At 40.3% G+C, this 26498-nt stretch overlaps 1 protein-coding gene across 3 annotated transcripts in view; it reads right to left on the bottom strand.

Annotated features, from left to right (window-relative positions):
- cps1 (carbamoyl-phosphate synthase 1, mitochondrial) overlaps positions 1 to 26498 on the bottom strand; it is a 68452-nt gene that overhangs the window by 10378 nt on the left and 31576 nt on the right. For all 3 annotated transcript variants that reach the window (XM_082509406.1, XM_082509404.1, XM_082509405.1), the window contains exons 29-35: positions 24559 to 24636; positions 17376 to 17483; positions 16551 to 16640; positions 15985 to 16155; positions 5172 to 5246; positions 4877 to 4975; positions 817 to 876 (exon numbers count right to left, since the gene is read on the bottom strand). In XM_082509406.1, the coding sequence (XP_082365532.1) occupies positions 817 to 876; positions 4877 to 4975; positions 5172 to 5246; positions 15985 to 16155; positions 16551 to 16640; positions 17376 to 17483; positions 24559 to 24636 (681 nt within the window). The remainder of the gene's footprint in view (positions 1 to 816; positions 877 to 4876; positions 4976 to 5171; positions 5247 to 15984; positions 16156 to 16550; positions 16641 to 17375; positions 17484 to 24558; positions 24637 to 26498) is intronic.

The raw sequence follows: 26498 nt of genomic DNA, 5'->3' as shown, positions 1-26498 counted from the left end.
TGGCTGGCAAGAAAGGGTATAAAAGAAGAAAAACTAATGACATGGCCACCTTGTTCACCTGATCTGAACCCCATTGAGAACCTGTGGTCCATCATCAAATGTGAGATTTACAAGGAGGGAAAACAGTACACCTCTCTGAACAGTGTCTGGGAGGCTGTGGTTGCTGCTGCACGCAATGTTGATGGTGAACAGATCAAAACACTGACAGAATCCATGGATGGCAGGCTTTTGAGTGTCCTTGCAAAGAAAGGTGGCTATATTGGTCGCTGATTTGTTTTTGTTTTGTTTTTGAATGTCAGAAATGTATATTTGTGAATGTGGAGATGTTATATTGGTTTCACTGGTGAAAATAAATAATTGAAATGGGTATATATTTGTTTTTTGTTAAGTTGCCTAATAATTATGCACAGTAATAGTCACCTGCACACACAGATACCCCCCTAAAATAGCTAAAACTAAAAACTACTTCCACAAACATTCAGCTTTGATATTAATGAGTTTTTTGGGTTCATTGAGAACATGGTTGTTGTTCAATAATAAAATTATTCCTCAAAAATACAACTTGCCTAATAATTCTGCACTCCCTGTAATGCAGCATTACAAACGCATACATATATAGAATGTAAAAATACTGAAGGAAAGAAATTCTTAGTTCTTTTCAGTAAATCTAAAGAGCAGGAATCAGAAGAGCTTCATTAACCGAAGATCATAAAAAGGAAGCCATTTCTGATTTTCAATGACCGAAAATCACAAAAAGGAAAATATTTCTGATTTTCAATAACACGTCTCGTCTCTTATGTTTGAAATTGCAGTCACCTTGAAGCCTTCCTCTTTCAGCTGGTTTGCTGTAGCCAAGAAACTGGGTCGGAACGAATGCTGGAAGGGAGGGAAGCAGACGGATATTTGAAAAACTGATACTGATACTGTATGAGACAAATTCAGCACTGTATCATTGAAGGTTTGTTCTTCTTTTCTGTCTCACTTTCCCTTTCAAATCACAATCACACTGTATTCATGATACTTCCCTACAGAAAAGCGGTTACAAAATAAGGCACAACTTGTAAAATAATTGAATTTTTAGATGCCCAATTAGGACTATATAAATATTCAACAATAATACAAATATTGTCATCCCTTTGGAATACCCACATTCTCCCCCCCAATTCATTTAACATTTACAAAGGCAATAAAGGGTTGTTCCAAATTAAGACAACATAATGACATTCTGGTTTGGTAGGTAGGTGTGTTATATCAGTCAATTTGAAGTTAAAAAAGAAAAGAAAAAAGGCAGCATTGCAATATCTAGACAACAGAAATCTAAACAACAGATTCTCTGATAAGGAATATGATAACTGAGGCAAGCTAAGGAGCAGTTTTGTTTTTTTCTTTTAAAGTGTGACAGTCTATTTACTTCCTCACTCTGGTGGGATGACTTTGCCATCTGTCTTTTGGCAACAGTCAACCAATGGAAGATTTCTCAGAGAGTACATGTGTTTGCTATGACAACAGACACTGACTGCATAATTTATTTTCAAGCTTACCAGGAACTTCAGTTGTGCTAAAAAAAATAAATAAATTAAAAAAAAAATACTGAGAAACCATTGTTTTAAAAAAAGAAAAGAAAGAAAGAGACAAAACACAAAAACAACAATACATATTTCTTGAGGTATCCTTCTAGATTCAGAACCCTTGATAATGCGAATCTATAATAATCTATAAAACAAGGTATGAGCAGGACAACTACATCTAAATAGACCAAACTGCTCTGATCTTAAGGATGTGATTGTAACTAGGTGTTCTTTTTCCTTCAGGTCAATGGAGGGTAGGTCATATTGTGCCAATCTTGGAACAGTCTGACACCACTGATGCTAAAAAAAGACTTCAAGGTTACATCTTCTAGAGCTATAAAAGGAAGACACAAACCAGCCCTGAAACGAGGTATTCAGTTAAGTATTAAAAGGGTTACTCTTGTTGTCTGCAGATGCTTGTTTGATTGTAACTGTGGTAGTTAAGACTGTTCTGTCAGAGGATTATAAACATGTTCAACCATACAAGCAGTTTACATGATGTCAGTTTTGTTATGCAGTACACATTCATTCTTGTGTGTTGCTCGAGTCTGTTTTATGTAACTCATGGACATTCGGTACAGACAATGCTGTGCACTTAAAAAAAACAACAAAAAACTATTATTTAAGCAGAAAAGAATTTCAATTATTCTTTTTTTCCATGAAACAAGCTGACGTAAAAAAAAAAACAATTTTGTTGGAGATCAACTTCAAATGACCCACTTAATGGATTCTACCAAGCACACAGAAGAGTTTTCAGCACTTTCAGAGTGTTTGCTCCTGATTTGCAACTGATTATGCTCACACTGGGTGCCCTTCAGCTTAGTAAACAATGCGCCTGCTGAAGTCACTGCTGTCTCATCAAAAGCATTGTGATATGGTTTGATATTTGTCATGTAACTACATTAAGCCTTATATAACACGCAAGTCTGTACTTAGATGGGCAAATCTGACATACAGCTAAAAATAAGGGCATGACAGGTTAGGAAAATAACAAACTTTACCAATAGTTATTGTTAATATAAGTAGTCTGAGTGATTAATCTAATTTTCAATAAAAACTTGTTTAAACAGCCTTAAAGAAAGAGTATCTTGAACACAACTGTTTAGTTTTTGTCTGTTAAGACAAACTAAACAAAGTAAAACAAAAAAACTTTACTTTTGTAGATCCTGCGAAAATACTGAAATGCTGAAGACATTTGATAGCTAAGCAATCCATTTCTAGACAAACAATTTGTAAATGATCTGCCGTAACACAGAGCCGCAGACAGCGGTTATAATATTTTCAGACCTACATACATATTTCCAATACAAAACCAGATCAAAGAACTTTGTAGAGTTTGTGTAGAGTTGCAAGAAAACATTTTTGAAAACCATCAGTATTGTCAGGGTTTACGGATTAATTATTCAAAATGTTTAAGCCTTTATTGGGGAAAAACAAACAAAAAAACAAAAAACCAAAACTAGTATACCTCACAGTACATGCTGGAAAAAGTAAACGCCTCAATTGAGCAACCTGTGGAACATCCATTAGCAGGAATGACCTCAGACATTTTCTGTATCTGCTAAAGAATCTTGTACCGTATCTCATGCAAACGTCTAACATTTCTGCATCGTCTTAGTTGAAGATCTTTCTTCTAGTGGTAATTGGTGTGTGCTTTTGGAGTGCCTTTGTTTATCATTTCACTCAACATTTCGTAAGATTGGTCCTTTTTTTCTGTAATTTCTTGATACAATTTGGAATTCAGGGTGTACACGCTGGTAGTAAAGTTTTCAAGCCTAATGTAGCAAAGCATCACTGTGGTTAGAAAGAGGCTTTGATGGTGCTGTGCATTGCCTTTTCTCCCTTTGTGGATTTTTTCCATTAAGTTAACTTACGTCTGCTTTGTGCATTTCTTATAAGTATCTAGTTTCTTTTCTGAACCTTAGAAGTTTCCCCTTTTTTTAACCCAATAGGGATTTCTTTTGCGGTGTCCTTTCACCGATTAACACCATTCTTATTCAGTGTTTTTGTATATTAAAGACTGTCCACTATATGAAAAATTGGTATGCGTGCTCAGTGTGAGTACACAACCCATTTAATTCTGTATTTTGTAGATATTTTTGCACATCTTTCAGGACTGCTTATTGTGCTCTTGGTGTGGTCTTTGCAGGACAACGACTTCTAGGGAGAACAACCATCCCAAAACAACTCAGCTCTGATTTTTATCTTGTTGTGGATTCATCCAGCATCGATCACAGCATGAGAACAGCAAACCTCTGGCATTTTAGTGGATCCATTGTTCTTGTGTTACTGCACAATAGGTGATTGGCTTCAATATGGAGGATTGATAATGCTGCATGAGAAGAGCACAGTATTAAATTGTAATGAAGCACTGAACTCTCCCATCCCCCGCCTCCTCTACTGCAGCTGGTTGGGTTTAGGAACTTTTCTGCCAAAAAACTGTGATAGGCAGAAACCAAGAGTCCAATGTGTACACTGTCAGCAGAATATCCATTAAAAAACTCATATCAGCATCACAGAAATGAGCCTAATATGAGTACATCATTTCAGAACTCTGTGTGAAACTCAGATGTTTACCCCACCCTCCAGCAGACTTCTTCACAAAGATTGCTCAATCAAAAAGACCATTTTAAACTCCCCTACAACTAAGTTTTTTTGTTTTTTGTAGTTCCATGTGTCTGCATTCTCTGGATCCGTCAGCCAAAATTGCTGCTGTTTGTCAGCCACGTTATAGTCTGTATATGACCCCAGGCACTTGCCTTGAAGTGGACCTGTTCCCCAAGAGCACCAATTACACAGATGGTGCTGTGAGTGCTTTGTTAAAGCTGCATTAGTGAACTCGCAGTTTGGCAACTCTGGGTAGCAGCAAGACTTAATTACTAGAAATCATGTAATGCAGTGGCAGAAAACAGTCCAGCTTAACATTTTGTTCTTTTCTGTGACTGCAGATTGGAAAAACTTCTGTGTTTTGCAGCAATTTTTTCATTCTGACATAGCATTCTGATAAGTATGTAAACAGTTTTCTCCTTAGCTAATGTGACTCTTATGTCAGTGGTAGTTCTTAGTCATTTATGTAAAAAAGCATCAGCTCTATAACTAAGAACTTTTATCATTTCCATATTATGTATTGCAGCCTTACTGGGTCATTCCCCAGACTGCCAGAGTTGGTCATAGTTTATAGGTCAGTGAGAGTAGTTAGACCTGCATGAACCCGATAGCCTGAAACACTTGTCTACACATTTGATGTCTTGTAGGGGAGCACCTAAAGGAAACAGAAAGAAGTAAAAGCATAATAGTTGGAGCCTTACCTGAATCCCAATCAGGATGCCCTTCTGAGGCAACTTAAAGCCTGTGGACAGCATAGCTTTCAGGAAGGCCGAGTAAATGTTTGGTCCAAAACAAGCTACCTGCATCAGAACACAAAAAAGGAGAAACATGAGAATGTCTTTGAACTAATTCTACAATTGAAACACAATAATAAAGAGAGATAGAGATATCCACACACATCTCTATATCCACACACATCTCTATATCCACACACATCTCTATATCCACACACACACACACACACAAAATTGAGTTGTATATTTGCAAGGGACCTACTTCTCCAGTGGAAGCCATCTCACAGCGAAGTACAGGATCTGCATCTCTCAGTCGTGGCCAGGAGAACATGGGTGCCTGGTAAAAAGATCGAAAAGAGCAAGAAGTTTATTTTCACAAGATAGTGAAAAAAGAAAAGAAATGTCACCAAATGTGAGCTAATACTAAAGCTCTGTCACTTGTTTTTTTGAAGAGACTCCAGTTTACAGCTCTAACAAGCTAGAAGATTAATATTAGGTTTGTGGGATAAGTTTCCAAAAATAAATCAGTAAAATCTTTAACTGAAGTTGAAAAAATGGTTTCCAAAGAACAGAAAAAGAAAACTACAAAAAAGTGGCAGTCAATTAAGAATATTCTTTAACATTATTGGTCAGTATCATGCATTATGGTTACAGTCTACTGAAACCATTTCAGAGATTTCATGACGCTGCCACCTACAGGTGGAAGAAAGCTTGTCATTAGGAGTAACAGCTAAACCACGCAACAGCTGTTTGTTTATGGACTACAGAAAAGAAAAGGCAAATACTGATAAATAGAGTGTCAAATTAATACCAAGTAGAAACAATTCTTTCTACAGAAATGAGAAGAGGAGGCATGGTATAATACAAGAGAGAACTGCTATGACTACTGCCGTGGACAACATGAAAGAGAAAAGTAGTGATGCTTCTCAAACTGCAGACTACCACGAATAGGGTTGTGGCATTGTCTGTCCACACACACACACACACACACACAGGCAAGGGCCACTTGGGGGGCGGGGGATTCATCCTTGAAGTGAGCTATCTAATCAGTGAATGTAATGTTAGCATACTAATGTAAGAAGGGACGAAGAGAGGGGAATGCAGACAAGGGACCAGCATCTTTATCGTGCCTTTGTTCAAAGAGTCAGAGAAAGGCAGGGAAGTATGCAGAGATAAAATGGCAGAATGTAAAGAAGAAAGAAAATGAAATGGAGAGAGGGCCATGTATTGAGAATGAACAACAACGAGGGAAGTTTTAATGACGGAGACAAAAACAGATATAAATTCAGAAAGACTGACAAAGACACATTTGAAGGTTTCCGAGTAAAACGGTCCATTTGTGAGTCAAATGAAGTACCAATTTTACCTGCCACAAAACTGTAAAGACCCAAGCAACATCATCCAATTCTAAATCATTAACACTAAGAAGAAGAAATGAAAATGGAAATATAATGTAGGCGCAAACAAAAGGGGAAACACAGGGACGTGTTTAAAAAAAAAAAAAAAAATGCACTCACCGACATCTGTCAAGATTTAGCCGTCACGAGATACGAGAAGACAAGCCTTCATAAACAGAGTTCTTAAAAAGGCTGCCCAGTTTGGCCTATAATTGCTTGTTCTTCAAATGCAATTGAGTGTGTGGGATTGTATGATTGTTACAATATTCCAGCTTTTCCAATCTCAACATCCTACCACTCGAAACAGAGTAGAACTGTGAGTGTCCACAACATGAATCGTGTTATCTTCGGGCACCAGCTGAGCTCCAGTGGAGAAGGACATGAATCTAGCAAGACATTTTCATGTAACATTGCTGTTGTTGTTGTCTGCTTTACTAGAAAAAGCACTTGTATGAATGTCTTTATACTCACAGATAAATGGAACTCAGGAACTTGGCAGATTCAGGATTCTTGGAAGACATTTTAACAAATACGAATAGTGAAGACAGTTTTCTGAAAGTTGACGGCATCTTCATTCTAAGAAGTAAAACGACTGCCATTCTGAGTAAAGTGCTTTTTCTATTACAAACGCAATTATGTGGTAATTTTGAAGTTTTTAACTGGCTCATGCTAGTTGGTTGCATGGCTGTAAGGATTCTAGGAAACAAATAGTGCCTGGATAGTGTTCTTGGTAAAGCTGCACACTTACTGCCAACTAGGGGTAGGCCCTCTGAGGATTGTGTTATAAGTAGATAACTGGGGTGGTGTCAATACCATTAATGGGCAGTACCAAGTTACATAGCATTGGATCCTAGAGAACTTAATTGTTGCTGGTGTGAAACAAGTGTTCCTCGGTGCCATTTATCATTAGAACAGCTATAACACAGTAAAAGTTTCATCTTCATGGTGATGACCTTTATATTTTGGATATTTAATATAAATTTTGATGATACTGAGGGATTCAAATAATATAATTAAACGATTAAAAAATAAGAAAAGACTTTTTAAAACTTTGTGAAATGCAATTTAAAAAGAATGCAATTTCTGGTGAGGAATAAATTAGGACACTCCCACACGTAAAACACTTAAAATGGTTAAAATCCCACCGGTGTATCACGTCAGGTGCACATGATCAGTACGTCATTAACCAGCATTTTAAAGGAGCCTTGCCCTATTTAAACCTCAGATTTAGTTTGGTGTGCTCCTGACTGTTGAAGTGAGCGCTATGGTGAGATCTAAAGAGCTGTCTGATGCCCTCAGAAGATTGTGGCCACTTATGGGTTTGGTAAGGCATTCAAAAAGATCTCAAAAGAATTTGACATCAGCCATTCCACCATCCAAATGTTTACAAGACATTCAAAACAACTGCCAAGATTCCCAGGGCTGGCCGTGCGAGCATATTCATCCCCAGAGCAGAGCGCAAGATGCACAAAAATCCTAAAATGTCATCACAGGAACTGCAGCAGGCTCTGGCTACTGTCGATGTGAAAGTGCATGACTATCAGAAAGAAACTACACAAGTTTGACTTTCATGGTAGGTGTGCAAGGAGGAAACCTTTGCTCTCTAAGAGAAACATTAAGGCCAGACTGAAGTTTGCCAGAGCGAACATAGAGAAAGACCATGACTTCTGGAATTATGTTCTTTGGACAAATGAGTCTAAAACGGAATTATTTGGACACCATGTTTGGCAAGAACCATCGCCTTAGATCGAAAAGCGTGGAAGATAATCGTTGGTCAAGCAAGAGAACCTGCGGCACCTACAGCAGCGTACTGGTTGCGCGGCAGACCACCGCCGCTGGTCGCCCGCTAAGGACAAGAAGAAGTACGGCCTTCTAAGAAAAGAACCTCATACCAGCTGTGAAGCATGGAGGTGGCAGTATCCTAGTTTGGGGATACTTTGTAGCAGCAGCACCTGCAGCCCCCCATAATAGGCTTCTCTCAATGACTATCGCCCTGTAGCCCTCACCTCAGTAGTGATGAAGTGCTTTGAACGCCTGGTCAGAGACTTCATCATTTCTTCACTACCAGACACACTGGACCCACTACAGTTCGCTTACCGTCCAAATCGTTCCACAGACGATGCCATCTCTCATCTCCTCCACACATCACTCACTCACTTGGACACTAGAAGGGGGAATTATGTTAAAATGCTCTTCATAGACTACAGCTCTGCATTTAACACCATAATTCCCTCCACACTCACCACCAAGCTGGAGCATCTGGGACTCAGCTCATCTATGTGTCAGTGGATCTCCAACTTCCTAACTGGCAGACCACAGGCAGTAAGGATGGGCGGACATGTCTCAGCCTCCACCACTCTCAGCACTGGAGCCCCCCAGGGGTGTGTTCTGAGCCCCCTGCTGTACTCTTTGTACACATATGACTGTGTGGCCACTACCAGCTCCACCACCATCATCAAGTTTGCTGACAACACCGTCGTGGTGGGCCTGATCTCTGATAACAACGAGACGGCCTACCTGAAGGAGATTAGGAATCTGGAGAACTGGTGCCAGAGGAACAACCTCCTTCTAAACGTCAGTAAGACAAAGGAGCTGATAGTGGACTTCAGCACTGAGCAGGAGAGGAACTACCAGACCCCTGTCATCAACGAGTGCCCAGTGGAGAGAGTGGACAGCTTCAAATACCTCGGAGTTCACATCACGCAGGACCTGTCATGGTCCTGTCACATCAACACCGTGGTGAAAAAGGCCCGACAGCGTCTCTACCACCTCAGACGCTTGAGAGACTTCCAACTGCCCTCCAAGGTGCTCAGGAACTTTTACTCGTGCACCATAGAGAGCATCCTGGCGGGAAACATCTTAACCTGGTTCGGGAACAGCACCATGCAGGACAGACGAGCTCTACAGAGGGTTGTGCAGTCAGCTGAGCGCACCATCCGCTCCGAGCTCCCTGACCTGCACTCAATCTACAGCAGGCGGTGCCGGACCAAGGCCAGGAAGATCGTGAAGGACCTCAGCCATCCCAACAACAGACTGTTCTCTCTGCTGAGGTCAGGAAAGCGATTCCGCTCCCTGAAGACCAACACAGAGAGACTGAGGAGGAGCTTCTTCCCGCAGGCGATACGGTCTCTCAATCACACCACCACACAGTACTGACCCACACATACAGTTCTTACACACACACTGGACTTTCTGGACATTGTTTTTGCACACATTGTTTTTGCACAACACTGGTCACTATATTCTTCATTTCCGGTTAATACTTGTACAGCTGCTGTTATTGTGTATATATTTATTTAGATTTCTTCATACATTCTTATATAGTTCTATATTGTGTATTTTGTTGTACAGTTATTTTATTTTCAACTTTAATTTATATATTTTATCTTATTCCTTCCCAGTTAAATTTACCCTTCATTCTAATTTGTGTTGTACAGTTATTTCATTTTTAACCTTAATTTATATTTTATTCCTTCTTAGTTAAATTTACCCTTTTTAATTTTTCATATTTATTTCCTATCTTATTCATAGCCTTTTCCTTTTTTGTTTTCTTTAGGTCACGAGCAGTTGTCCAAGCATTTCACTACATATCGTACTGTGTATGACTGTGTACGTGACAAATAAAATTTGAATTTGAATTTAATAGAATCCATCATGCATCTGACTGTGTATTGGGGAGTGCTTATAGAACATGTGAAACCATCTGTTAAAAAATTAAAGCCGAAGTGGAACTGGACACTGCAACATGACAATGACCCAAAGCATACCAGCAAATCCACCAAGGACTGGCTAAAAACTAAGTAGAGAGTCCTGGAATGGTCAAATCAAAGCCCTGATATTAATACCATTGAGATGCTGTGGGGTGACTTGAAACAGGTTGTACATGCAAGAAAACCCTCAAACATCTCACAGCAGAAAGAATTCTGCATTGAGGAGTGGGGCAAACTTTCTTCTGATCGTTGTCAAAGACTGGTAAAAAGCTACAAAAGGCGTCTCACTGAATTTATGTCAGCCAAAGGGGGCAACACTAGTTATTAGGGGGTAGGGTGTCCTAACTTTTTCCTCCATTAAAATACAAATTTTTGTTCATATCTTTTTTTGATGTGTAAAATGTTTTTAATTATTGTTGTTTAATTGCAATTAAGTCACTTTCTTTCCCAGTAATACATGAAAACATGATTGGACATTGATATGTGAACATTTCTTTAGAAAGAGCCACTTATTTAATTGGGTGTCCTAATTTTCTCACATGACTGTATGGTGCAGGTTGGCTCTGTTATGCTGCACCTCAGTCACCTCAGTGGTAAAGCTTGCTGGAAGGTGCTCTGACTGATCATCACTACCAATAAACCCCAGTTAATATTATTCCTGTGGTTCTCCAACCAGTAGTTGATATTTATACACATGTGTGAATAAAGGCAACACAACTGTGAAAAGCTGCACAGTCTAAAATGTTCTTTTCTTCTTTTTCATAAAATCACGCCACCAGCAGGGGAAACAGCAAAGCACACTTCTAATTTGAGAACCGTTTTTAGTTGAAAAGCTTGGAAGCATATAATTGGGCAAACTAGAAACCATTATAAGTTCTTCTTTTTTCTTTTAAAAGAACTGAAGGAAAAAAAATCTGTTTGGGCAAGATTTTTCTTACACTCACACACAGAAAAAATAAAAAACATCTGCCAAAATCAGAAGGGTAGCTGCTGTGCGTCTCAGTGGCATGCAAGACTTAAAAACAAAAAACAAAAAAGAAAACCACAAAACAAGTTTCTGCTAAGTTCAGGCTAAATTGGGTCACTCTCATGTTGAAAAAAAAAATGAGCATGTGAAAGAAGATGAAAAAGAAGAACTATTTATCCCCCCCACCCAGAAAGCTGACCAGAATTCTTAAGGAAATCAATTAAAAAAATAAAATAAAAATCTGCCCTCGCAGATCACCTTATTATTAGGTATATCTGTTCAATTGCTTGTTGACATAAATCATTATTCATAATTATGTTACCATCTTAATGTATTTAGGCATGTAGACGTACTCAAGACGACCTGCTGAAGTTTAAGCGGAGCGTCAGAACAGTAAAAAACTATGGAATGGTTTTTGGTGTCTCACAGGCTGGTCTGAGTATTTTAGAATTTTGCAATGTACTGGCATTTTTGCACGCAGCCAACTGGTTCAAAATAAGAAAAAACGTCCAATGAGCAGCAGTTCAACTAGTTATTTTTACCTAGAGAAGCCAGGAATCAGAGGACAATGGCCATACTGCACAGAAGACATCTCTAAACGCACAACATGCCAAACCTTGAACCTTGTTTTCTTAGCACACTTTGGGGCCCTTAGTTCCCTACTAAGCATCATTTAAATAGCAGAGCCTACGTAAGTACTAATCCTGGCCATGCACACTCCTTTATGACCACGTTGTACAGATCTTCAGTTTCCAGCAGAATAACACACTAATGTCACAAATCCCAAATCATCTCAGACTGGGATCCAATCCAAGGGAGCACCTTCGGGCTACGAGGTGTGTCTTGGATGTGCAATTGACAAATCAATAGCGACTGTGGAATGGCATCATGAGAGCATGGTCCAAAATCTCTGAGAAATGTTTTGAGCAACTTGATAATTTTATGCCATGAAGACTTGAGGCAGTAATGAAGGCAAAAATGGGGTCCAACCCAATACTAGCAAAGTGTCCCCAGTAAAGTGACCTTTCTGAGGTCACTTTCTGGCCAGGACTTTAAGATTGGCCACTCCTTCAAGCAGTCTCCACAACAAACCATAATCATTTTTGTACATTTTTAACAGTATGGACTAGTCATGCATGATAAAGGAGTAGACTAAAGCGTATATGTGGCCCCAAAATTCTGGTACCTGCATGTACCTAAAAATATGAAATATTTTGGAGCAGTTTGCACAGCACTTTAAAAAGCAGGAGCAATATTTGAGTGTTTAAAAATGACATAAAAGTAACCAAACACCAACTGGCAGATATACCTGTGCCACATGCTTTGGTGCCAGTATCATGAGTGTTACTAACATGACCTCCTCATATTTAAGTGTTTAAGAAAAGTGTAAGTCCAGCATGCTGTTTCAAGTGTACATTTTTCTCCTGGGTCATTAAGCTCACAAGAATTTGTCTTAGAAGTTACCATAATACAGTAATTCCCCATGGTCAGGGGACCAAGCATGTAGCAGCTGGAACTTACATTTCTTCACTAAATGGCTTTGAACCGGGGAGCGACACCAAACCATCATATCCTGCTCAAATGTTGTTTTCATGCTCTTTCTCCTCCTGGTATCATAAATACAAATGTGGTGTTATTCCTATGAGTTTGTATATGGAGACAGAAATGACACAATAGGGACTTGTTAGTGAAAATAAAAAAATAAAAATAAAGAAACATTGCTTCAAATGAGGGGCCTTCAGAGGGAAAACAGGCTGCAAGACTAAAGCTTGAGAGGGAATAAGACAGATAAATGACAGTGGTCTCTCTGGTGGTAATAACATGTGTCTTGTGATGATACAGTGAGGATAAAGGTGGTGAGAGGGGATATACTGATCAAACACACTTTAGGGCACTTTTGCTGGATAAGGTTGTTTTTTTTTTTCGACAATCACTCTGTCTGCAGTCAGGTTTGATGTTGTGGAAGAAACATGTTTAACAGGAAAAAAGAAAATTAGCTCTGCTTTGTTAAAACAACTCAAATGCACCGAGGCAAGGTTTCAAAGAAGTCCCATATCAGTCAGGGGGTATGAAGCCTGTGTCATATTCTCCAAATAAACTCTGGAAGTCTAAGCCTGGCGCATGGAGAATTCAGAGCTCTGATTAATATTCCTTACCACCGCGCAGACTGGAAATTGAAAACTTTAGGTGGTGGGGAAGAGTTGGGGATTATGCCTGCGTGATTGGTTTCAAACTACAACCATTGTTACAGCAGCTCTGTTGTAATTAGAGAGAGAAATTACTTCAGAAAAAATAGCTTTTGAACAGCTGGCGACACGTAAACGCTCTCATACCCAGTCTAAGAAGTAAGCCTCCCAGTTGGTATGAGAAAGCCAGGTACTATTCTCCTCATCATGCCTAGGTATAACGATGAAGGAGTAATTGCTGTCTTTGTTATGTGAGCCAACGCAAGCTGTATTAAGTGCAGCCTGCAGTACGTATAACAATACCATACATGTAAGGCTCTAAACGCGAACTCATTTACAAACCACACAGGATAAGGATATGGCAGTTAGGCATTTTTAAGGAAAGGTAAATGACTCTTTCACACAAAACACTTGTTCCCTTTAAAGTCACCATTGTGTTTGTGGTCTGATGCAAACTACAGGGGTTATAGGAGACCGCTAGAGAAATCTGTGAAATAGTGCAACCTGAAGCTCAGTGACAGCGAACTACCACAGTATCATTGACTTGCCCTGCCCATTTGCAAAACAGAGAAGCTTCACCTCCATTTGTCCAAACTGGTGTTTCTGAGACAGCCAAAATATGCAATATACTATACTCTATCAAATTATACTGTTTGTTCATAATACAAGATGATGTTACAAGATTATACCTTGTAATGTTAAAAACACTGGTTTCTCTCAGCACTGTTGCCTCACAGAAAGACCCCGGCCTGATGGTGGAATCGAACTCAGGACCTTCTTGCTGTGTGGAGTTTGCATGTTCTCCCCATGTTTGTGTGGGTTATCTCTGGGTACTCCGGCTCCCTCGCACAGTCCAAAGACATGCAGTTAGTGGCATGCAGTTAATGGTGATAGGTGAATGTAAGTGAGAATGGTTGTCTGTGTCTATGTGTTAACCCTGCGACAGATTGGCAACCTGTCCAGGGTGTACCCTGCCTCTTGCCCTAAGACAGCTGGGATAGGCTCCAGCCCCCCTGCAACCCTGAATGGATACGCAGTAGAGAAAGAATGAATGGATACTATTTTCTTATGGCCCTAAAACCCAAAAGTCAGGATTATTAAGTGAAAAAAAAAAAAAAAAAAAAAAAAAAGGGGGAAAAAAAATGAAAAAGAAAAGAAAGCTGGTGTTAAGCTTGATCTCAAAATAAACAGCTGCATTTTATAACACCACAGCACAAATACTGTTGCTACTCAATTTAAAGAGGCTTTCAGTGTGCAAATAGAATGAAATTCAGAAGAACTAAATCATTTTTAATTCATTTGTTGCACTTTAGAGTGTTAACAATGACTATCTGTGTAATTTCTCAAGCCAGAGAGCTAACAACATGTTTTGGCCTGAAGTGTCAGGCGACTGCTTTAATGTACACACATAAACACAAAAGTGACATCTGAAGAATTTCCTGCAAGCGCATAATGGAACCATGGTTAAATTTCTATTACATTAGTGTGTACAGACTCTAATGGGCATGGGCTGAAATAATGAAAAATAAAAGCGGTTCCTTTGTCTGCTCAGCTATTCCATTTTTTCCTGCACAGAATGACACTGAACACACAATTACACAAGTGCGTTGGCAGCATTTGTGCCCACTGGCAGCAAAATGGGCTGAGCACAGGGTTCCATGGGCACACTGAAGAGAGTCCTGAGTACTGCCAGACTGGAGGGAAAAAAAACAAAAAAACAAAAACAAAACCACTACAAAAAGCAGAAGGGCTGAAAACAGGGTCACCCGACTCTTCGCATTGACAGCTGATGACCAAAGGAGAATTTAGGGCAGGCACTTAGGCTGACCGGAGCAGCACTTGGGACATTTTGGCTGATCACAGGAGCTACTCTGTGGCCTCCTGTGGGTTGAATCACAGGGCTACTTGGGCTGCTCAACAATAGCAACAGTTTATGTCAAAACCTTGCAAGCCTGGTATCCCAGGTGGTTAATTTTGTAGACCTCCTTGGACAGAGGCACCGCTTGGCACCAGGCGAACTTTACACTACAGCAATGGAAAAGTTTGCAATGAGAATCAGAGAGACCACACATCCCTAAGGGGGCCCCACCTGACTCCAGTCGCTCCCACTGCAAGTGGCGTTTCTGATTCTGTTTAAACGAACGTAATGAGTGAGGCTAGCCAGTGAAAAAAAGAAGAAGCGTTAACCTTCTGAGAGTGAAGAAAAAGGAAGACAGCAGTGAATAGAGCTGATAACAATTAAATATAGCTTTAAACACTGAATGGTCGTACTCTCTCCCGCTCTCCATATTATACATTATTGAGCTACACACGTCTGTTGCTACCACGGACGTCGCACGCTCGTACGTCATTGTCATGAGACACTCTCACAAACAAAATCACGGTTTAGTAACGCAGTAATGCAGCATGCTTACGGGAAAGTAACAGTATTCTAATTACTCTTTTAAAATAGTAATCCCTTACTTTACTCATTACTTGAAAAAAAGTAATCGGCCCATCTCTGGTCCTAACACCATTTTACTATCAGTACTTTATTAAAATTTATTAATACTATCAATTAATTCGACCAACTATGAGAGGTTAGTAAGCTGTTATAGCCTACATTGCTTTTCCATTCTTCATGCTTGGACACAAAGACTTACAGAGAGTTGCAATTGTGTTTCCTCACTTACGCTTTCTTTTTTTAAAACTCATTTTGTCTATAATCCAATCCATTCTCTCTGCACCCTGAAAAACATCAAAATAACAAACAAAAACATTCAAAGAAAGCCAGTCGTGCATTTCCCAGCTGTAAGCTGTAAGTTTTCCTTCTTACTTTGATTCCAACGTAGTGCACGGGAATGATGGGTTTATCGAGCGAGGGAAGGCTGGCCTCATCCAAAGGCTCTCCCACCATCACTTTGGTTGCCACGTTGATAAAGTCGACACCAATTGTTTTGGATACAAAAGGGAAGGAGCGTGACGCTCGCAGATTGCATTCGATCACCTACAGGATGCAATATACAAAAATATAGTCATCTGAAAAAAGTTTTTTTTTTCTTTTTTTAAAAAAATAAAAATAAGAAAAACCGATTCTTTCAGTATACCATTAACTTTAAATTAAGGTTACTTAGATAAATAGAAATATATAGATTACAAATGCATAAATATACTATACAAATGGCCAGATTAGATACACACACATACACACAAATAGTGGGCGTGCATGTGCGCTGTGGCTGAACACCAAAGCTGAAGGCAAGGTTGATTATTAATTCGGCCAGCTTTGCCAACCATTTTAAACAACAGGGGATTTCATTTTGTGAGTGAATTGCATTAGCTGAAACCAGGTGTGAAAATGTCAATCTGTCTTTTTAGTCACACACTGAGAGATATACCTACCATGACATCATTGCCTTTAACCAGAAATTGAGTGTTAAATGGCCCAGAAATTTCAAATGCGTGCGCGATTTTTCGGGTGGCAATTTTAACCTAAAAGAAGGAGGAGGAGAAGACGAAGGGAAAAAAAACCACACACTTAAAAATCAAATAAGACTGTTTCAGTTTGAACACAAATGGAGAACATTAAAAGCATAAAGTGCAAGGTAAACTGCTTACTCAACATGGATTAAGAAAAAAAAACCCCAGTTTGAATCACTAAAGCTGCTTTCCATTCTGCCAGTTTTGATTTCCTTTTTTTAAATTTTTTTTTTATTTATTTATTTTTTAATGGACAGATGCACCCTTTTCATCAGGATACATTTTATTGATTGGTTGCATTTTCTGCTTATTCACACTGTTGTGTTTGTAACAACAAACAGGGATGGCAGTACCAGCTCTGGCTCTAACATAACGACATGTGCATGGGGCTGGAAAAGACCTAAAGCAAGAGACACACATGAAAAGCTCATTTTGTACCTAAAACTGCAGGACTTAAAGTAATTAGTACAAAAGAATATAATATTCCAAGGCACATCCCCCCTCACTTAGCTATAAATGTGAAACTAGCTTTAAATAAATATCATTAAAAAAAAAAATTCAACAGATGATCGACTGTTTTGTAGACTGTTTCTTAAACCATTTGAATTATGGTCTCAATCTGGAAATTTGTTGAACACTAAATAATTTCTTTATATGTCATTTTTTGTGTGTCTATAACACACTGGACACTTTCTACAAGGGAATATGCAATGTGCACCGTGTCAACTTTAAGGTGACTTAACTGACCTTTTCCTGTGCCCCTTGGCTAATGGTCTGTGTTGGCAGCATTAGGGTAGCATCTCCAGAGTGCACCCCAGCATCTTCCACATGCTCTGTTATGGCATGAACCAAAACCTAAAAAGACACACCCGAACGCATGCAGAAACATTAACGGAGTAAACTGGGCACAGAATAACATTTGCAAGCAGCTCACAGCTCTAATAAGACACAAAAATGTCTGTTCAAAGCAAATACTCCTTTCACAGCCTTGGTCTGTTGACCAAGAGGAAGTTTCCAAATTTAAGGAAAATCGCCTCCAGATTTGATGTTTTCATACATACAGTATGCCACAACAGAAAACTGTAGCATTAACGTACAGGGAGCCACCTTGACGATGACGACTGCTGCATTGTGCATGTGGGAGAAACAAATAAATTCAGCAAGGTCAACACTGTTTGAGACAAAGGCCTTGTATTTGTTGAAACAATGTACATTGATATAACTATGTCTGAATAACTTCCAAAATTTCACCCAAAGGAAAGAAGATCTATATTGCCAAGCCACTCTGTATGTGTGTGAGTGCGTGTGCGGGTCTGTAAATGAGCTGCCGTGTCATTAGCTCATTTAAACTGCTGCTAACCACGGCATTCATTAACACTCTTCAGATAGAGCCTGTAATTAATACGTATTATCTCTGACTTTTTTACTCTCCCCCACACATACGCACACAGTCTAGCTTCAAGTAACGAGTCCTGTTTGGTATTCAATGAATGGACAGCTTGTTAATGTGATACTGAAGATAAAGGAGGGTCTGTATTCAGAGAAAGCAGAGTAAGAAAATCTACCATACAACTGAAGAGCCCACGTTCAAAATGACACCCTTGAAATGACTCTCACAGTCTAAACAATAGAAAAATAGACAAGGCGTTCAGGACAATTACCTTGGTGGCTCCTTCGCCTACTGCAGCTTAAACTGCAGATACAGTTATACAAGAATTAAAAAGTTAGACCACCAGCTTGTACTTTAATGTGAAATTACTGTAGCACTATGTAGTGTTTTCGTCTGCAAGGTCAGATTCATATGTAGGTGTCAGAGGTCAACGCTCACCTTACGTTTACTTTAAATGGGGTGACGTCATGCATTGTGGATCCATTTCTCCACTCAGTGGTAATTAATAATAATAATTTAAAAAAAAATCTTTTCAAGCCAAATTGCTTGTATTCAACTCCTCTAGCTTCATCCCTATACAGTCAAATTACCGTATTAAATAAGGTGCGGGCAAGTTGGCATCAGCATGGAGGAGATGATCACTTCAGTGAACACTCAGAATAATATGATATGAAAAATTACAGAATATGCAGGTCAATGTTTGTTTGTTTTTATTAGGTAAATGCATTAGAGAAACATGCACTCCAGGCCTCGAGGGCTGGTGTCCTGCAGGTTTTAGATGTGTCCTTGATCCAACACAGCTGATTTAAATGGCTAAATGACCTCCTCCACATCTTGGAGTTCTTCGGAGGCCTGGGAATGAGAATGGATTCAGGTGTGTTGACCCAGGGTGAGATCTAAAACCTGCAGGACAAATGGTCTGAAGAAAAAAAAAAAAAATCAGGTGAGCAACAGTTCTCTGGAACACTAGAAAAATGTTGCTTAAATGGTAGGGTCATGTTGCCATAAACAACATGAAAGCATGGATCCATCCTGTCTTGTATCTTTTTCAGACCATAAATTAGTTTTATTCAATGCTAGTCTCCCACTATACAAAAATAAACAAAACCGCTCAATTACTTTTAGAAATATTAGGGGCATTGATCTATCAGCTCTTTCCCATGGCATTAATAACTTACCTACCATTGATGCCTCAGCTTCCATAGACGACCTGGTATCTCACTATAACAATGAACTCATCAACCTCTTAGATACCTTGGCTCCCCAAAAAACTCGAACAGTTTCTTTCTCTCGCTCTGCGCCATGGTACTCATCTGAACTTCACCAACTTAAAGCTACTGGACGCCGCCTAGAACGTCTCTCCAGGAAAACGGGACTTACTATTCACAAGGACATGTATCTCAGTCATATACAACACTATAAAGAAGCTATTCATCCTGCTAAATCTGCTTACTACACCTGTTATTGAATCTGCTGAAGGAAACACTCTCACTTTGTTTTCTACATTGCATAATATTGTTAAACCCCCAGATACCTTTGCCATACATACACACTCTGCCACCGTTTACAACAAATTTATGATTTTTTTTTTTTTTAACACCAAGATTGAGAATCTTCATCAACAATTGCCCTCGTACTATGAAATGGTCAATTGTTCTATCTGCATTTTTTGTCCTTCTCAGCTGTCATCCTCTCTATCCAATTTTGAACTTCCCACAATAACTCAGCTATCTTCCATAATTACTAACTTAAAGTCATCATCACGTAAACTTGATCCACTGCCTACAAATCTTGTTAAACTCTTATTCCCGTCTCTTGCCCCACTGATTGCTAATATCGTACACTCCTCTCTTATATCTGGTTCTGTTCCTTCTTCTCTTAAAACTGCAATAATAACTCCAATACTGGAAAAAAAAATGGTTCAGATCCCTCCAATCTAAATAATTTCAGGCCAATTTCAAATCTCCCTTTCCTAGCAAAAATTCTTGAAAAGATAGTGGCTGCACAGGTTCATCATCATCTCATTGGAAATAACTTGTACGAACAGTTTCAGTCCAGCTTCCGTTCATGTCACAGTACAGAAACAGCCCTAGTAAAATTCACCAATGATCTTTTGCTTGCAGCTGATTCTGGATCTCCCACCGCATCCTCCTTCACAGATTAGCATCTATTGGCATCAATGGTACAGTACTCGCCTGGTTTACTTCTCATCTCTCTGGCCGCTCATAGTTTGTTCAATTACTCCCTCACAGATCAGTATCTACTCCAGTTAATTCCGGTGTATCCCAAGGCTCTGACCTGGGTCCTTTACTTTTTATCATCTATCTCCTACCCCTAGGTAATATTTTTAGGAAGCATAACATCCAGTTTCACTGCTACGCAGATGACACCCAGCTCTACCCATCCTCCAAACCCACAGCTACTCTCCCACCCACATCCATTTCTGACTGTTTAATTGAAATCAAGGTCTGGTTTACTCACAACTTTCTTAAACTTACTGGCAATAAAACAGAATTCATTTTAATAGGCACCAGATCAAAACTGACTACAGTTCCAACCAGTCTTTCGTTATCCATTGATAACTGTTGTCACACCCTCCCCTCAGGTTAAGAGTCTTGGTGTCATTCTCGATAGCACTCTGTCCTTCACAGCACATATAATATCACTCGGTCTTCCTACTTTCATCTCCGTAATATTAACCGTCTTCGTCCCTCACTCACACGACACAGTACCGCCATACTTGTCAATGCTCGTCACATCTCGGCTGGATTACTGTAATTCTCTTCTCTATGATTTACCTCATAAATCCCTCCATAAACTGCAGTTGGTTCAAAATACAGCTGCTCGTATTATTTCCAGAACTAGATCCACTGAACATATAACACCTGTTCTTAAACAGCTCCATTGGCTCCCAATTCACCTCCGTGTCAATTTCAAGATCCTGCTTCTCACTTTCAAACCGCTTCATAACTTTGCTCCTCCATATCTATCCGATCTTCTCCATACATACTCACCCCCTCATACACTCCGCTCTTCTTCAGCTTCCCTTCTGTCAGTTCCACCTGCTCGCCTGACTACCATGGGACTCAGAGCCTTTAGTTGTTCTGCCGCGAGACTTTGGATGCACTTCCACTTGCTCTACGGACCACACACTGTCTCACCACTTTTAAATCACTACTCAAAACCCATCTGTTTAGAATTGCATACACCTGATCTGTCTTAGGACATTTTTACCTTGCTCAGTTTTTATATTTGCTTTGATACTTTTATGACTGTTTGTGTCTAAATTTTATCTACCGTGTTTGCTATATATACACACATTTTTCTTATGTTTTTATGGTATTGTTTACGTGCTACTGTAAGGTGACCTTGAGGGTCTGAAAGGCGCCTAAAAATAAAATGTATTATTATTATTATTATTATTATTATTATTATTATTATTATTATATTACTTTGTACAAAAACTGTTTCATTATATTTCATATATATATATAAAATTGTATTATGTAATTGTAATAATAATATAATATAGCTTCATAATGATTACAGGACATCAGACTACTTGTGTGATTGTGTGTACAGCGTCTCTTTATGTCTGTCTCCACGTTGGTTGAGTGTGGAGTGAGTGCATATGAGAGCATGAGGGTGGGAATGGATGTTTGTGTCTGTGTGTGCCTGTATGTCTGTGTCTATATGTCAGGTTGGGTATCAGACGCCACCTCTCTGGGGACACCTCAGGCCCTCCAAGGTTTGGAGGCCTATCTCCACCCACCACCACTTCCCCTGCCGGTGGCGGACTCCCTCAGGTGTCGGTGTGTTGGTGGTTCTTTGTGTCTGGGGGTGGGCGTCCGGGTACACACCGGCTCACTCCTTGGCGGCCGCTTGTCGGGGCCTGGGGCTCGCTCGGGCCCCTTTGGAGGTGGGGTGCCCCCGGCCTCTCGGCCTAGGGCTCGGTCACTCAGGCGCAGCTGGGGGCCGGCGGAGCTCACGGGCGCGTCACTGCAACTCCCCCTGACTTCTGCTCCGCGGCTGCTGGGCGAGCCCTCATCTGGGACTCTCCTCAGCTCTTACTGGGACAGTGGCGCGGCTGCCCCTCTGTTGGTCTTCCATGGTCTCTTGTGTTCTGGGGGCCTCTGGATGTCTGGAGTTTTGATCTCCTCCATACCCGCTTCACACCCTGGAGGACGGGGCTGTGGCCCCCCCACACTCCCTAGCAGATCATTACATGCTCCTCCATATCTATCCGATCTTCTCCATACATACTCACCCCCTCGTACACTCCGCTCTTCTTCAGCTTCCCTTCTGTCAGTTCCACCTGCTCGCCTGACTACCATGGGACTCAGAGCCTTTAGTTGTTCTGCCGCGAGACTTTGGATGCACTTCCACTTGCTCTACGGATCACACACTGTCTCACCACTTTTAAATCACTACTCAAAACCCATCTGTTTAGAATTGCATACACCTGATCTGTCTTAGGACATTTTTACCTTGCTCAGTTTTTATATTTGCTTTGATACTTTTATGACTGTTTGTGTCTAAATTTTATCTACCGTGTTTGCTATATATACACATTTTTCTTATGTTTTTATGGTATTGTTTATGTGCTACTGTAAGGTGACCTTGAGGGTCTGAAAGGCGCCTAAAAATAAAATGTTGTATTATTATTATTTATTATTATTATTATTATTATTATTATTATTATTATTATTATTATTATTATTATATTACTTTGTACAAAAACTGTTTCATTATATTTCATATATATATATATATAAAATTGTATTATGTAATTGTAATAATAATATAATATAGCTTCATAATGATTACAGGACATCAGACTACTTGTTCTTATTGCTTAATAATGCAGAATTATCATATGTAAATAAAAAAAACTTGAAGTCGTGCCTATTTGAACACCTTGCCTGCCTGCAGCACTAAAGGACTCCGTAAGAGACGTCTGTCTCACCCTAGCAGCACCTGTCCCTCTCCTCCTCTTCAGTTCGCCTCAACATACGCTCGTCATATTCTGTGATATGATTTACTCTGAGGTGTTTGACAAGGTTAGTGGTGTTGCCACAACACCTCACTGTCTTGCCACATGTATCGCAAACTGCGTCTCGGCTGTTTGTGGAGGTAAAATATGTCCACGCATGACTCTGTTTACGCTCAGCCATTGTTGTTCGTGTGCACGCCAAGGGGCTGCGACACATTTATACAGCCGTATTTCGCATATGACTATGAAAGGCGTAAGAGGAAGTAGTTCCTTCCAATATAGATGATCCGAATGATATAGTTTCTTTCCACTGTGTTCCTGGTAATGATAAACTACAAATTTACCCCAAAGTACTAAAATATTGATATTTTAATATGAGAATCGATTCTAGAGCATAAATTACTGGTATCGGAAGAATCAATATCGATCCGCACACCACTAGTAATATTTTCTTGCCACACTCCGTAGTACCAGCTAAATATTGTTTAACTGCCACAACCTACGTAAATGTTTCTTATTGACAGTTTCCTTTATGACCACTGTTTACCTGATTACTGCTTCCAGCAAGATAATGCACCATGTCACAGATCTCAAATCAACTTAAACTGGCTTCTTGAACAACGTAATGAGTTCACGGCCTCTATACTCAACAGATCTCAATCCAATAGACCACCTTTGGGATGTGGTAGAAGATTTGTTGGCTGCACACAAATCTGCAGCTGAGGAATGTTTCCACAACACTGTTGAATTGATGCCATGAAGAATTAAGGCTGTTCTGAAGGCAAAAAGGGGGTCTAACACAGTACTAACAAGGTGTACCTAATATAGTGTACATCCAGTGCATAACTGACCTTTCTGATATTGCATTAACTGGACTGCACTTTGAATTAGAGTTTTCCTTCAAGCAGTCATTGGAACAAGCCAAGTTGTGCATAGTTATTGTATGTGCATGTCATACATGACAGAGTAACAACGCAGCAGTTCAATCCAGTAACAAAGCCATGGAAAACTAAATCTGTGTGAACTGTCAGATTTAAAAGTCAGTATGTTGAAGCAGAATCATTTAAAAGTATCCTTAACTGATCCAATATAAATAGAAAAAATAATTTAGTACCACCATTTTCCTGTACTTTGGTTTTAATATATTCCATTCTTCCCATCAGATCTATCTGGGCTGTGATGTTTTTCATACAAGATGAATGAGATTAGCTCCACTTTATTTTTCTTCTAAGCTCAATATATCTGTCCTACCTCTCAGTTTAAACTAAGGAATAATGGAAGACTGAATAATGCCAGGCTATAGAGATGAATAAAAATGTTGTGAATACTATAAATGAATATATGTTTAAAAAAAAAAAAAGTACTGTCAATATAAATAAAAAACTGAGTCCAGAACATTAGGACAGGTCATATTTTAAACAACACCACACACTGTTTAAATAGTCGGGTACTTTGTGTGAGCACTGTAAGAACCTCATAATTAAACACTTAGCACATGTTGTATATTTAGCCTGTATTGCCAGTAATGCCTTTGTAGAGTAAGCCACCTTGCCATTCTTGGCCACAGCATCTACCTCCACCTCCCTGGCACCACGTATGAATTTGGTGATGACAACTGGATGCTCCTGAAAGAGAGTCACGAGCAAGGTTATTCATTTGTGGGGGGGGAAACAAAACGCAGTTGTGTATATTCATATTGAGAAGATATAAATCTTATGAAGAGAACTTTTCAGTTTCTGGCCTAGTGCCAACATCAACATAATTTTAGTTTTTGGATTCTACCCAGTTCTGAGGAAAGTCTCTCTTCTCCTAAATGCTTTACCATTTTTTTTTTTTTTTTTCTTTTAAATGACATCAGAAACAGCAGTATGCGACATTACGTGATGGCAGAGCTTCAGTTCATCCTTTGTCATTTTTTTTTTTTTTTTTTTAATAAATAGGACAGGGGGAATGAATGAGAGAGAGAGGGGGAGAGAAAGAAAGAAAACCAAAGAGGAGAAGAGACGGTGAGAAGGGGGGGGGGGAAGAGAGAGAAAAAAAAAAGAACTCCTGGGTCACCTGTATGGAGAAAAAAAAAAAAACAAACAAACAAAAAAAACAAACAGAGGAGACAGCAAACAACAAAGAGCAACATAATAATAGAGAAAACAAAGCACCATCACAATAAACTAGCTAGTCATAGATATCAATATTTACTAAATAATAAACGATATTGTGCAGCACGCAAGATAGACAGCGCACAGTGTGCTTTGAGGCAGCAGCCAAGAAAGCTTTAGTCCGTGTCTGTGAATACCCATGTGTGCATACCTGTGTGGATCAGCATGCTTGCATTCCAAAGGTTTCTCCATGTAATGATCTGCTAGGGAGTGTGGGGGGGCCACAGCCCCGTCCTCCAGGGTGTGAAGCGGGTATGGAGGAGATCAAAACTCCAGACATCCAGAGGCCCCCAGAACACAAGAGACCATGGAAGACCAACAGAGGGGCAGCCGCGCCACTGTCCCAGTAAGAGCTGAGGAGAGTCCCAGATGAGGGCTCGCCCAGCAGCCGCGGAGCAGAAGTCAGGGGGAGTTGCAGTGACGCGCCCGTGAGCTCCGCCGGCCCCCAGCTGCGCCTGAGTGACCGAGCCCTAGGCCGAGAGGCCGGGGGCACCCCACCTCCAAAGGGGCCCGAGCGAGCCCCAGGCCCCAGGCCCCGACAAGCGGCCGCCAAGGAGTGAGCCGGTGTGTACCCGGACGCCCACCCCCAGACACAAAGAACCACCAACACACCGACACCTGAGGGAGTCCGCCACCGGCAGGGGAAGTGGTGGTGGGTGGAGATAGGCCTCCAAACCTTGGAGGGCCTGAGGTGTCCCCAGAGAGGTGGCGTCTGATACCCAACCTGACATATAGACACAGACATACAGGCACACACAGACACAAACATCCATTCCCACCCTCATGCTCTCATATGCACTCACTCCACACTCAACCAACGTGGAGACAGACATAAAGAGACGCTGTACACACAATCACACTCCCCAAGCGTACTCTACAAACCGGGTCTAGGTACCCTTGCCCCTGGAGGGGGGAACTGCACCCAGACCCAGGTGGTGCTTTACCATTTTTTGCCATCACTTGAGAAAGCAGTGTACAGTGGGTTATGGCAGTTACTTTTGTTAACAGCTAGCCATCTGCCATTACATTACACCACATTGTACCCCGAAGAGGTGATGGTGAGTCACTGTAACATCTGGTCTGCCTCATTCAAACACAAGAAAAAGAGGTGACACTGCCCAGGTGTTGCATTTTTCTTTTATACACCGTAATTTCAACTTCTTGTCAGTCACGTTGAAGAACAGGCAGTCAATGAACAGCACAACAATAATGTTGCTGGAGAGATTTGGCTGACTAGGGTTTGTTTTTAGCCAGGCATGGATGTGTACCCTCTCACCATGCTTCAGGTCCCTAACACATTGCATACAGCGTCCACTTCCCTGGCCACCATC

Source organism: Aulonocara stuartgranti (assembly GCF_965226115.1).
Source record: "Aulonocara stuartgranti genome assembly, chromosome: 16".
In the NCBI taxonomy this organism is placed as follows: domain Eukaryota; kingdom Metazoa; phylum Chordata; class Actinopteri; order Cichliformes; family Cichlidae; genus Aulonocara; species Aulonocara stuartgranti.
The sequence above is the reverse complement of the archived record's forward strand: the minus strand, read 5'-3'. Positions and strand labels throughout refer to the sequence as shown.